General features: G+C 43.6%; 1 protein-coding gene across 3 annotated transcripts in view; it reads right to left on the bottom strand.

Moving 5' to 3' along the window:
• Window positions 1-12,047, bottom strand: part of GRK5 (G protein-coupled receptor kinase 5) — a 165,589-nt gene that overhangs the window by 28,016 nt on the left and 125,526 nt on the right. For 2 of the 3 annotated variants that reach the window (XM_069863758.1, XM_069863760.1), the window contains 4 exons: window positions 7,922-8,022; window positions 5,076-5,168; window positions 1,543-1,606; window positions 862-1,002 (listed from right to left, as the gene is read on the bottom strand). In XM_069863758.1, coding sequence (XP_069719859.1) covers window positions 862-1,002; window positions 1,543-1,606; window positions 5,076-5,168; window positions 7,922-8,022 — 399 coding nt within the window. Of the gene's footprint in view, window positions 1-861; window positions 1,003-1,542; window positions 1,607-5,075; window positions 5,173-7,921; window positions 8,023-12,047 lie in introns of those variants that run through there. The other variant, XM_069863761.1, reaches the window with a different exon arrangement.

Below are 12,047 nucleotides of genomic sequence, written 5' to 3'. Positions count from 1 at the left end.
CAAAGTTACAGAAGAGCTGGCACGACTACGCAAAGCCCAATGCTATACAGACCAGCTCCACAGCACTAGATAGATGCTTCTACTAGCCAATCTCTTCTGACCTATTTGGGTTGAATCTCCTTCAGTCTCCTCTATGCTCCTCTCCCCCAGACACTGGGAATTCAGGTAATCACGCTGGATAAAAATAGCTCAGCCTGGTGCAGCCCTACTGCAAGGCTGTACAATGCATCATGTTCCCATGGCAGGAACAGGCACTGGGGTGCATTTCTCAGAGACCAGGGGCTAAAAAGAGACTCAACAAAGGTGCATGGAACAGGACTGTGATGCAAAGAATAGGATGAGAGGACATGGCCTCAAGTCGTGCCAGGGCAGGTTCAGATTAGACTTCATGAAAAATTTCTTGGAACAGGCTGCTCAGGGAGGTGGTTGATTCACCTTCCCTGGAGGTGTTTAAGGCACGGGTGGACGAGGTGCTAAGGGGCATGGTTTAGTGTTTGATAGGAATGGTTGGACTTGATGATCCGGTGGGTCTCTTCCAACCTGGTTATTCTATGATTCTATGAAACAAGGGTTCTTGGGAACTGGCAGAGGCTGCCCAGGGAGGTGGTCGAGTCCCCACCCCTGGAGGGGTTTAAGACGTGGGCAGATGAGGTGCTCAGGGGTAGTTTAGTAGTGGACAGGTATGGATAGACTCCATGGTTTCAAAGATCTTTTCCAACCAAGTGATTCTATGATTCTGTGAAGTGAAGGGAGTCAGCTGCTGGCACCCTTCCTGTAGCTGGAGGAGGAGGCACCAGATTCAACAAGAACACTGCTCAGCAGGTAAGCGGGGAGCTGAATGCTAGGGAGTTTGATACTCACTACAAACTGACTGTTGACTTTTTCTAAAATCTGCTTTTCATTTAGTGCCATGGATTCGCCTTTCCTCTTTTTTATTCTCTTCTTCTCTAATCTCTTGCAGGCGTACATCTTCCCCGTCGCTCGGACTTGGCAAGCGCAGACCTGGAATTAGAAAGAACAATTGCTGGGTAAATCGAAGCAAATGCTGTGCCTGGGTTGCACTTTACTCCTCGTGATCTGATCTGATTTAGTCCTTTTAAGGTTAGAGACAGCAGCATAGCGAATAAGGGCATAGGCGGGAGCAGCTGGGGAACTGAACGCTGTTTCCAAACCTGCTGTGTAATATTGGTTTAATTATTGCACTTTCCTCCGCCTGCTTCCTATCCCACCTCCTTTTGTCCATGCAGATGGTAATCTGCTCAGCCAAAGCCTGTCAGTGCCTCCTCTGACTCTGCTGCCTGGGCAGCAACCTCCAGGCATCAGTAAAAGACAAATAAGGGTGTGACCCTAATTCCACTGTGAACACAAACCCGAACACAAAATTATTCTCAAAAAGTGTTCTTTTGAGATTCTCGTGTCACGAAGGCTTAAATAGGACTGTCAGCAATCAATGAAAATCAGGCTCTGTCGCATCATGCTCCTGCAACCTGCGGTGTCTGAGAAGTAATAAACACTCTTAACAAGACTTTTGGAATCACTCACCTCCCCAAAGCCGCCTTTCCCTAGAACCCTGTACTGCCGAAACGTGTTTTTTGTTACCGGTTGCCTGGAAGAAAAGGAAATAAATAAAAAAAAGCATGGTACGTTTAATGTAGTCTCTGTGATTTATTGATTTCAGGGCATATTTTTGAAAAGCAAAATAGATAAATATTCTATAATCACGTTATTTCAAGGTAATGATATTATCTAATATGATCTATAATTATGTAATTGCATTACTTCAATACTATGTATGGCTTGAACTTTTCAATTCCAACATATTAAGCTGTAATAAAATACAACACATTAGTGAGTCATCAGTATAATTTCTGCTAGCGTCTCAGGACCAAGGAGGATTCTGAACCTCCATTATAGAGTTTTGGCCTTTGTTCAGGGAGTGCAGAGACAGCATGAGGGGGAATGGTTTGCAGCTGAAAGAAGGGAGATTGAGATGAGATCTCAGGAAGAAATGTTTTCCTGTGAGGGTGGGGAGGCCCTTGCCCAGGTTGCCCAGAGCAGTGGTGGCTGCCCCATCCCTGGAGGTGTTCAAGGCCAGGCTGGATGGGGCTTGGAGCCCCTGATCCAGTGGGAGGTGTCCCTGCCCATGGCAGGGCGTTGAAACTGGATGGGCTTTTAGGTCCCTTCCAGCCCTAACCATTCTATGATTCCATGTTTCTATAATTAAGCAAAGATGAGGCCTGAGAGCTTCCAATAAGATATTCTCACGATAGATAGGAAATTGTTAAGGGCAGTGCTGGGCTAACACTTCATTGTTTTGCTTGGTCTTCAAGATGAGAAAAAGAGATCCAAAATTCAGTCTATCAGAAAATATTTCTGGTATCTTGACCTTAAACAAAACAGGAAACGTTTGTGAAGCAAGGAAAGAAACAATCCTGGGAACCAGAGAGGTGGGTTTAGGCACTGCTCGCTGGAGGGGAGAGCAGGAAGCCCAGCTGCAGGCCTTGGGGTACCTGGGAGAACACCGCAGGCAAGAAGGGAGGAGAAACAGGCCTTTCCTATTAAGGATAAATTAGGGTTAAATAAGTCTGTCTTTGTTTCTGAGAGCTCATGAACAATCACCAGACACGATCACTGTACATCCTGTACAGGTTTCCCAGAGCAGTGGTGGCTGCCCCATCTCTGGAGGTGTTCAAGGCCAGGTTGGATGGGGCTTGGAACAACTGGATCCAGTGGGAGGTGTCCCTGCCCATGGCAGGAGGTGGGACTGGACGGACTTTGGTCCCTTCCAACTCATTTTATGATTTTATCAGTCTCACAGGATTCCCACACATTTCTGCTTTACCAAAACAGCTTCAGACTTTCATCTAACTGATACTTTGCTACCATAAAAGTTTTATAACGTAACAGAAGAAGAACTCTCCATTCAGTAAGATCCAGCTTTGGCTCCACCACTCCATCTCTGAAGTTTTACAATTATAATAGCAACCACTATGACTGTCTCCACCAGTTTTTTTTAAATCTGGTTTGCAGCCAGCCGGCAGAGGGAGCACAATAACGTGGCTGTTCCCCCAACAGTGGTGATGAGGTTGATGACAGTAAGGAAGAAATGCTGAAGTGCATCGTTTCACTTATGTTCAATATTGTTTTTAAAAGCAGGGGATGGAAAATACGCAGAAGGCCAAAACTTGAAGTGGAAAAGATGCTATTTTCAGGCTTCTGTGAGGATCCTGCAAATGCCACTGGGGCTAAAAGCATCAATTCGCAGTGATAACTCCACGCTCAGTAATGAACCTGGAATAAATAGACTGTTTGACTCCTTTGGAACCAGCAGGCTGTCATAAGGAGCTGTTGATCGCTCTGTGCTACTAACATCTCTTGGCTAATCCCCAAAGCAGCTCTCCCACCTTTCTAAGCCAGGCACATCCAATAGAGGAATGGAAAAAGAAATCCTCAAAGCACTTCAGAAAATTCCTTATCCTGAGTGTGAAAATAGATAGGAAATAGCTTGGCTAGAGATGAGTCATCTGATGTAGTCTTAATTGAAATGGAAGAGTAAATGCTGGATTCAGTCAAATGGCATGTGGAGCACGTCTTGGCATGAAATGGCTCTTCCCTCTGCCCACCACCTCCCTTCCCTCTTGTGCAGCAGCTTTGTGGCTTTCCAGGGAGAGGAACTGGCACAGCTCCTTTGATCTCCAAGGCACCATGCTGATGCACACCGCTCATGGATCTGGCCTGAACTCATCTGCTGTAATTAATTCCATTTGTGGAAACCAGGGCTTCTCTCAACTCAAGGTCACCGTTACCCAGCAGTGTACGTCTGCTACAGCCCACACCGGCACAGAGAAGGCAAAGCCCCCTTTCCTTCCAAATTCATACGCGCTAAGGCTGCCTGGGTATTAAATTATTGGCTAGCCAATAAACACGGTGTGAGGACTTACATGCCTTATTTTCATCTGTTTGTAGTGATTTTATAATAGTGATAATGGCTCCAGACAAATGTCACCCTATTCAGAGTGCAGCTAAACAGAAAGACAATTGCAGTTGCTGAACGTACTTTATTAATACGTAATGTACCCAATATCACTAAATGACCAAACGTTTGAGCTTTAGAAGCCAAAATTGGCTCCCTGGTGTTTTGGGAGGAATTTTCTCTTTTATTCTTTGCTTCCCTAGTGAGCAGCATCTGTTTCAGCCTTTCTTGGGCATGGTGTTTACAAATGCAAAAGCCAGAGACTGGATGTGTATCTTACGTTTAGCATTACAGATGTCCAAGGAGAGGCTATAAAAAGTGCAATGTGTCCTTCAAGCTGTGCCATGAGTAGCTCATGGTGCCAGGGCCTTAGTGAAACTGGTCACAGATGTTCCTCAGATCACAGAAGATCTGGATTCCTGGTTTTTCATAGTTTTTTCCTATTCATTTGCCGTGCACAAACATGCTGTGCAGAAAAGATGCCCAAGCTGCTTGAAGGAGCATGTCACCTTCAGGAGTGCGATGTCTTTAAAGAGAGAAGGGAGCAGCCAAGGAGCACTTGTGGGTGTAAGCACACATAGAGAGGATGAAGGAACACTGTCTATACCCCAGACAGCAATCGTGCTTGTTGAATGGTCGCAGTTGGAGACTCAGCTCATGGTTAAACTGACTCTAATGCCAACATAACCATGACTTTTCAATTTTCATCTGCTTGTGGCTAAAGCCATTACCTATTGTGGAACCTTCTAACAATGAACACTTAAAAACAAATGCTAAAATTAGGAAAGCCTTCCGGGAGCTCTCTGGGAGGGCTTCCCTGGAGTACAGTTCAGGGTAATGGGAAATGCATCTGGATGGACTTTCCTCAAGGAGAACAGTGAAAAGAGGGAAAGAATTACTGCACAGAGAGGGCCATACATGGCAAACATTAGGATGAGGTATTGGTAACACCAAAGAAAGGCCAAATTGTCTTTATCTTGAAGGCAAAGGAGGCAAACATACTGTCTCCACTGTCAGATTTTCAGTGTATCCTACAGACTTCGCACAGAAAGGGAAAATCTGGATTCACTTTCAAGTTAAAGAAAATAAAAGTGACACTTACCTCTCCAACCACTTCCACTGGAGAAACCTGTCGAAGTACATGCTGCTTAGGTACTCTTGGAATGGTTCCCCACTGAGGTGGTCAAGGACGGATCTATCTCAGATGAAAAGGATATATAAGCATTTTATAATCCTGAACTTGGAGCAAAAGAGAAACAAAACAAGAGGAGAAAATCCAGACTTCTTGTCTGGTAGGGCCATTTTATTTCGTATGTTATTTTACTCATAGTTTCAACCTAGGAACGAAGTGATATGTTTGATGTATTTCATAACCGGAGGCCTTGTACAAGCTGAACAGGAATATGTACTGGTTATGCTGGCTGAAAATTCTCCCGTGGGCTTCAATGGACTTTTACAAAGGCTGTTAGTCACAGGACAACAAATGTCTTTGCTTCTGGTAGCAAATGAACACAACATCCCCAGGAACTGAGCTCCTAAACTCGGGGGATGTTTACATCTGGACTGAAAAAGTCTGTCGGAAGCACATTTCTGTCAAAGAGAGCCCACAAGAGGGGTTATTGTGAGCAAAAAAAATCAATTTAAAACCCTGTTATACAAAAGTTGTAGTAACTGTGATTAAAGTCAATGGGCTTTCCCTAAGAGCTATGTGCTTTATAGAGTAAAACAGGGGAAAGAACACGGGTGTGCCTTTGTTTCTGGATCAACAAAAGGATTTGGGGGCTCACACAGTGGATGCGGAGTCTTTTGTGTGATCAAAGGAATAACAGCCAAAAAAATGTATGTTTCTCGTGACAAGCAACCAGTAGCCAGAGACCAGGCATCCCATAAAACAGACCAGGGGTTCAGAGATAAGAAGAGATGGGCTGAGCTGCAAGAGCTTCCTGAGATGAAGGTGGTCCGATTGCTTAACATGGCATTGTTGACCTGCTGGGTTTGGTTCTTGCCTTGCCTACTGGGGCTCCTGCATCCACTCTGCTGGGTTGACAGGGACGAAACTTGGGGCTTGGATTTTGCTGCAGAAGAAAATCCTCTCTAAAAGGCTATTCTGGTTTGGGAAAGTATCATCTGTGTCTCACCCTGGGGTTGCTCTAGACCTAAGCAAACAATACACCATGAATAACATCTCTCCTCAGTTTAGTTCCTCCCCATTCATGGGCTGCTATTCACAAGGTTTTGGAATTTTTGAATCCTTTTTTTGGTAATTCTTGCACCATCGGTTTGGAACAGGCAGGTAATTGCACATATTCAGTATTCAGAATTCAAATTTTTGTTGCCTTCATTAACTTTGATTGGACGCAATTCATGTGGTTTCCTCTACGCGGACTCAAGCTTACAAAATAAAGTCTTAATGAACTTTAACAAATTTCCAAATTCAAAGCCAAAATTATGGGAGAAATTGGAGGGTTGCGGGAGCAGACAGACAAAATATTAAAGGTCAAAGCAGAAATTTGAGTTCTACATGCCTTTCTCCTGTAGACTGGTCTTATCTATGAAATCATGTCTGAAACTCGTCCCCATTCCCGCTCCAACAGGATACCAAGCTCTGTATTTGTATGTATGCCTCCCTTTTTTGCTCTGACTATGAACTCTTCCAAAATTAACATTATTCAGTACATTTCGTAAATACCAACAGCAAGTTTTTAAAGCCTCCTTTTGACCCCGTTTCAGTCCATGTGAAACGATCAGCATATTTATTAGCAAGGTCTCAAACCTGGCTCATTTATCCCTTTCGGCTGAGACGAAGGCATGGCTGTCGGCGAATACGAGCCTGAATTAAGTGGTGTCCGATGCTGGCCTATTCCATTCAGTTAATTAAAAGCTGCACGCATTTTGAAGAACAATAGCTGCCTTTCAGCAGTTGTTTGCTTTTTAGTTCCCCTTTTTGGCAACGACAAAGTGCATTTTAGAGGGAACTGTCAGCTTTCAAACCAATTTGAGAACTGAGAACAGGCATCAGGGGGGAGTTGCGTGGAGCACAGCTCTGCCTTTGTCACTGGGACTGGCACATGCAACTGGTGTGAGTTATACCAGCATCTCTACATGACGCCAGGCCAATGCAAAGAAACCAGTTCTGCTATAAGAGAAGGCCAGAAATAACCCACATCTCCCACCAATGTGAAGAATAACTGAAAACAGAAAAGGTCAATGAAATGAGTCAAAACAATGAATGACAGCGGAGCAAATTTTACAAATCCCCATTACATCACGCAGGGAAAACGAACCTTGCTCAGCCAGAAACCACATGGGGCAGCTTGCGATGATCCCTCCTTTTCCTATTTTTATTGGTTTGTGACCTGGTGGCGTGAACGCACTCGGTTCAGTGTTTGCAAATGCAGATCGCATACCTGGAGCTTTAGCGCATAATAGCACAAATCGCCTCGCCGCTACAACAACTGATAAGCCTTTGCCCAGACAAAGGATGAAATAATGCATGTTCATTCAAACACCACGGGCAGAAAGCATTAAAAAAGCCCCATTCTCCCGGTGAAGATTTTCTGGAAAAGCCACGCAGAGCAAGTTTGCACATTCCTCTGTCTAAATGGACTGTATAGCCACTTAATTTTTATTCGCTTTGAAACAGAGATGTTTTCTTTGGATGCATTCTCATTGTAGCTCTTTGCACACAGCATGAAATCCATGGCTGGTGTACTTGGCTAGAACACTCTGTCAAATACCTGAAACACTAAGTGTCTGTGTGCCGTGTATATAATGGCATGGAAGGATGTATTATATTTTGTTCAGATGAAATGACTTCACCACTTGCCTCTAGGATTATGGACATAGACTGGAGATACACACGTCAGGATCAAACCGAAATCTCCTTCTTTACCTGCCACAAGCTGCAGACTGCAGCCCTGAGATCTCTGGGTATCGAGTTATACTTACTTTGTACAGTGAGAAAAAAGCTCTTTGCAGGGGCTGTTTTCAAGTTTCTCCTCTGTCTGTTGGACAAGATCTTGACTGACTTCAGGAACGAAGGTTGGAGACTGGGGAGAGAAGAGAGGGGCATGTTATCTCTGCGACGAGAATGGGTTCTCCTCTCTTCATGTGTAAAAGGCACATTCATTATTTATGCCCTGAGTTGCCTCCCTTCAATTCCAGTGGTTGGGCAAACGCAAAGGAGCTTTACGTCAAACAGCAGTAAAATAGGATACTGTGGCAACTCGCTCTGCATTCCACTCTATCCTCACATCACTTTTTTGCCTTCTCCTCTACCTTCACCTCCTTACCCAGCCACATGAATATGCAGGATCCCTCTCCTTGCCAATTCTTTGAACTGCTCCCTTGAATCCCATGAAAATCGTGCTGGCTTGAACTGTGTACAGGCCATTCTCTTAGACAAAAGAGAATTTGCCGAGTGTTTTCACTTCATTGATGATTCATTGTGCTGCCTGAAAAATCCATCTTCTTTTTTTTCTTTACCAGCAAAGGAAAACAAGAGAAGAGCATTCGTATTTATTGGTTTATATATGAAAAATATAAAAAGAAGCTTGTAGAAGTGTCTGGACATCTTAATTCATCATTAGAAGGACAAAAATAATCCATCAGTTTTCAAATAATCATTTCAAAAAGGAACTCTGCCAACTACGTGCATAAACTCTTTTCATCCTCTCCCCTCTTTGGAGAGAATGTACATTCAGTTCCTTCTAAAAGCCCTTACCAAAGAGAGGTCTTTTGCAGGATGCCCTGATACTTAACCAGTTTAGGACCTCTGGGACTAATTAGCTATAAAGCCAGTTATCAAGCAGTTCACGTTCTCACTCACTGAGAGTATACTGTAATTGTATAAAAAAGTGTATGTGCCTATGTGTGTGTGAACCTATTAATAGATATTTGCCCCATTGACATGAAAGTCTCTTGATAGAAACAACTGGATTTGGGTATTTTTAATAAATCCAGCCAGGGATGACAGAAATCCTCGTTCCTAGCAGAAGCCTTACCACTCGGTAAGGTTCCCCATCCCTGGCCACGACCACCAGACGTGCTGAGTGGGTGGGTCATCATCACTCATTCCTGGCCAGATGTTCTCATCAACTCACTTTTGGTTGAGGATATCTTGGCTAACACTGAGATGTGTTACAGGCAGAGTTCAACAACATTGGGAATGGGGATGGAGGAAGGGGCAGAGGTGGAGCCACAGAAAACCTCCAGCACAGTGAAGAATGAATTAAGTCTTTTATCTTTTCCTTTCCTCTGCTGAAATGTAAATATGATCCTGGTTGCGACATGAAAAAAGTAAGTTTATTCCACTTGAATGTTTTTCAATAGAAATATGGTTTACAGAACTGCTTGTTCATGCTGCGGAGTGTGGTCCTGCTATTCAACCTTGACAGACAATCTGCAGAACACGCTGGATATCTTTGACCTCACTGAAATATTTCCTCATTTCCTCCATGTATTTCTCTGTTTCCTCAGCAAAAGACATCTAGGGAACACCCGCTTTTAATTACAGAGTGGATTGCTGATAATTAAGAAGTGTCATAGTTTCTCGAGTGGTAGATCAGCTGTCACATTACCACCTGGAAGATGAAGGAATTGACACAAAGCCAGATTTTTCCCAGCTTGATCAACCACTGAGTTTGACATGAATGGAGAATGATAGACCAAATCTCAGTAAATCATTTTAATGACTTTTTCATTAAAAATTACTTTTTCATTAAAACACGTTATTTGTTCTACTTTTCCTTAAGACAGAACTTCCAAATCTTTCAAGCAGATGACTTTGGTCAGGATGTAGGATGCTACTGGTGTTACCTCAAAGTCTGTGGAAGTGAAACCAGGCAGCCAGCCAGCAGAGATTTACGACTTCAATGAGTATAAGCATTTTCCTGACAACCAAGCAGCTGGGGTTAGCTTTTCTGAAACCAGAGTGGGATGACTGGCAGGTATCTATGTAAGCCACTCCGATTCTTTCCAATAGCTGTATAGAGCCCAGAGCAGATGCACATGCAACACGAACCCGCACGTGCAGAGTTGGTTTATTGGATGTGGTGTTGCTGTTCCTGTGGAAAAAGTGCCCAGACAACAAAGGGAATTGAGAGGGATGAGCTGAGACTATAGCTAGAGACATGTACCCAGTTGGGGTCACCACCATTTGAGAAAGCTACAGAGGTTTGAGAAACATGCATGGGAAAAAAACCAGCAAAGGCAAGCACTGATGAACTAGATTTGTTTAGTCTGGAGAAGTAAGAGCGAAACATGACAAAGGTCTTTTATTATAGAAATGTTTTTAATAAAGAGGGCAGGGATCTATTATTCTGCATGTTCTGCTCTGTGCTGGGGGAATGATGAGAAGGAATCCACTTAATTGGATGTGAATATATTTTTCCTAATTTTCCACACAGGGAAGCACAAGAACAGGCATATGAATGTTGTGGAATCTGCTCTTAGAGGCCTGAAAGCCCTCCGAGGGCAAACAGACATCTGTTGATGATCTAAGTGTATTTGATCTCTGTTCAGTGCAAGAGGCTCTTGAGCACTCTCACAGTCATTTGTACCAACGATTTTGCAAAACACTGGACTCTGTAAAACACAGACGTCACGGCCCCAAGAACACATGAGGGAGTTTGTATGCTGAAGGCTCACCAAGGAAACCTGGAGATCTGAGCAAAGTGGCACTGGTGAGGCTGCACCTCGAATCCAGGGCCCTCAGTACAAGAAGGATCTTGAGGGGTTCAAGCGCATCCAGAGAAGAAGAACAGGGTCTGGAGCACAAGGGTTATGAGGAGGAGCTGAGCAACCTGGGGCTGTTTAGCCTGGAGAAAAGGAGGCTGAGGGGAGACCTCACTGCTCTCTGCAGCTCCCTGAAAGGAGGTTGTAAGGTGGGTGTTGGTGTCTTCTTCCAAGCGACAGGTGATAGGATGAGAGGAAATGGCCTCAGGTTGTGCCAGGGGAGGTTTAGACTGGATATTAGGAAAAACTTCTTTACCCAAAGGATTGTGAAGTATTGGAAGACGCTGCCCAGGGAAGTGGTGGAGTCTCTGTCCCTGGTGGGGTTCAGAAAGTATGTAGATGTGGCACTTTGGGATATGGTTTCGTGGGCACAGTGGTGCTGGGCTGATGGATGGACTGGATGAGCTTACAGGTCTTTTCCAACTTTAATGATTCTATGATTCTAAAAAAATAAGTATCTTCTTTGCAAATGAACAGTCCTACTTCAAAAACGCTTGTATCACTGTCTCCTACAAGAAGAGAAACAGCTTCCTGAACTTTGGATCAGAAAAAGGGATAGCATTGACTTCAGCCAGACTGCATCTGCAAGAAACAGAGCAAGCCCATGGTCTGGAGGTAATTCTTTATCCTTACATCTAAGAACCTCAAAATATTAAAACTTCCTTGCATGATTAAGGCTTCATGAGCTAGGTGGCAATCTCACAATATTTTACAGAGCAGTGAACAGGGAGGTTAAGAGTTGAGTTTTGCAGAAGAGCTGATCATCATCTGTGACTGAAATCAAAGAAGCCTTACTGAGATAAATGAAAGCTAGACATGCTCAGATTCCTCAAATCAGTTCATTTGTAGCTTGCAATTAGTGAATAAGGAACAGACACCTAGAAATACAGGCTTTCATTTTATACCAACTCTTGCCAGTGGATGTGAGTCATCCTGGTATCTTAAAGCACAACTATTCATCACTACAAAAATTATACGAACAAGACAGATACCACACTCTTCAGATCAAATACACTTCATGCAAACTTTTGTCATAAACACAACCGCTTTCCTGGCAAGTTTCTGCCACGCAGCCATGATATTGAAACACAATGAGTTACTTGAAAAGTCACTTGCATAAAACAAAGAACACACAGCATATGTTAAGTCTCAGGTTATGAAAACATTCCACATCAAACTAGCTTAAAACAATTAAAAATGCTTTGGTCAACGGACAAAAGGTCAAGCTGTAACTTTTCTTGAGCTGTCTCCGGTTCCAAGCATTCCTGTTTTAACAATATGCGTATTTTCAGATGTTAACAACAATTTTCCATGTATAATCTATTTCCAAATCTCCACA

The sequence above is a fragment of the Phaenicophaeus curvirostris genome, chromosome 9 (assembly GCF_032191515.1).
Source record: "Phaenicophaeus curvirostris isolate KB17595 chromosome 9, BPBGC_Pcur_1.0, whole genome shotgun sequence".
Lineage (NCBI taxonomy): Eukaryota > Metazoa > Chordata > Aves > Cuculiformes > Cuculidae > Phaenicophaeus > Phaenicophaeus curvirostris.
This window is presented reverse-complemented; position numbering and strand designations above follow the sequence as displayed.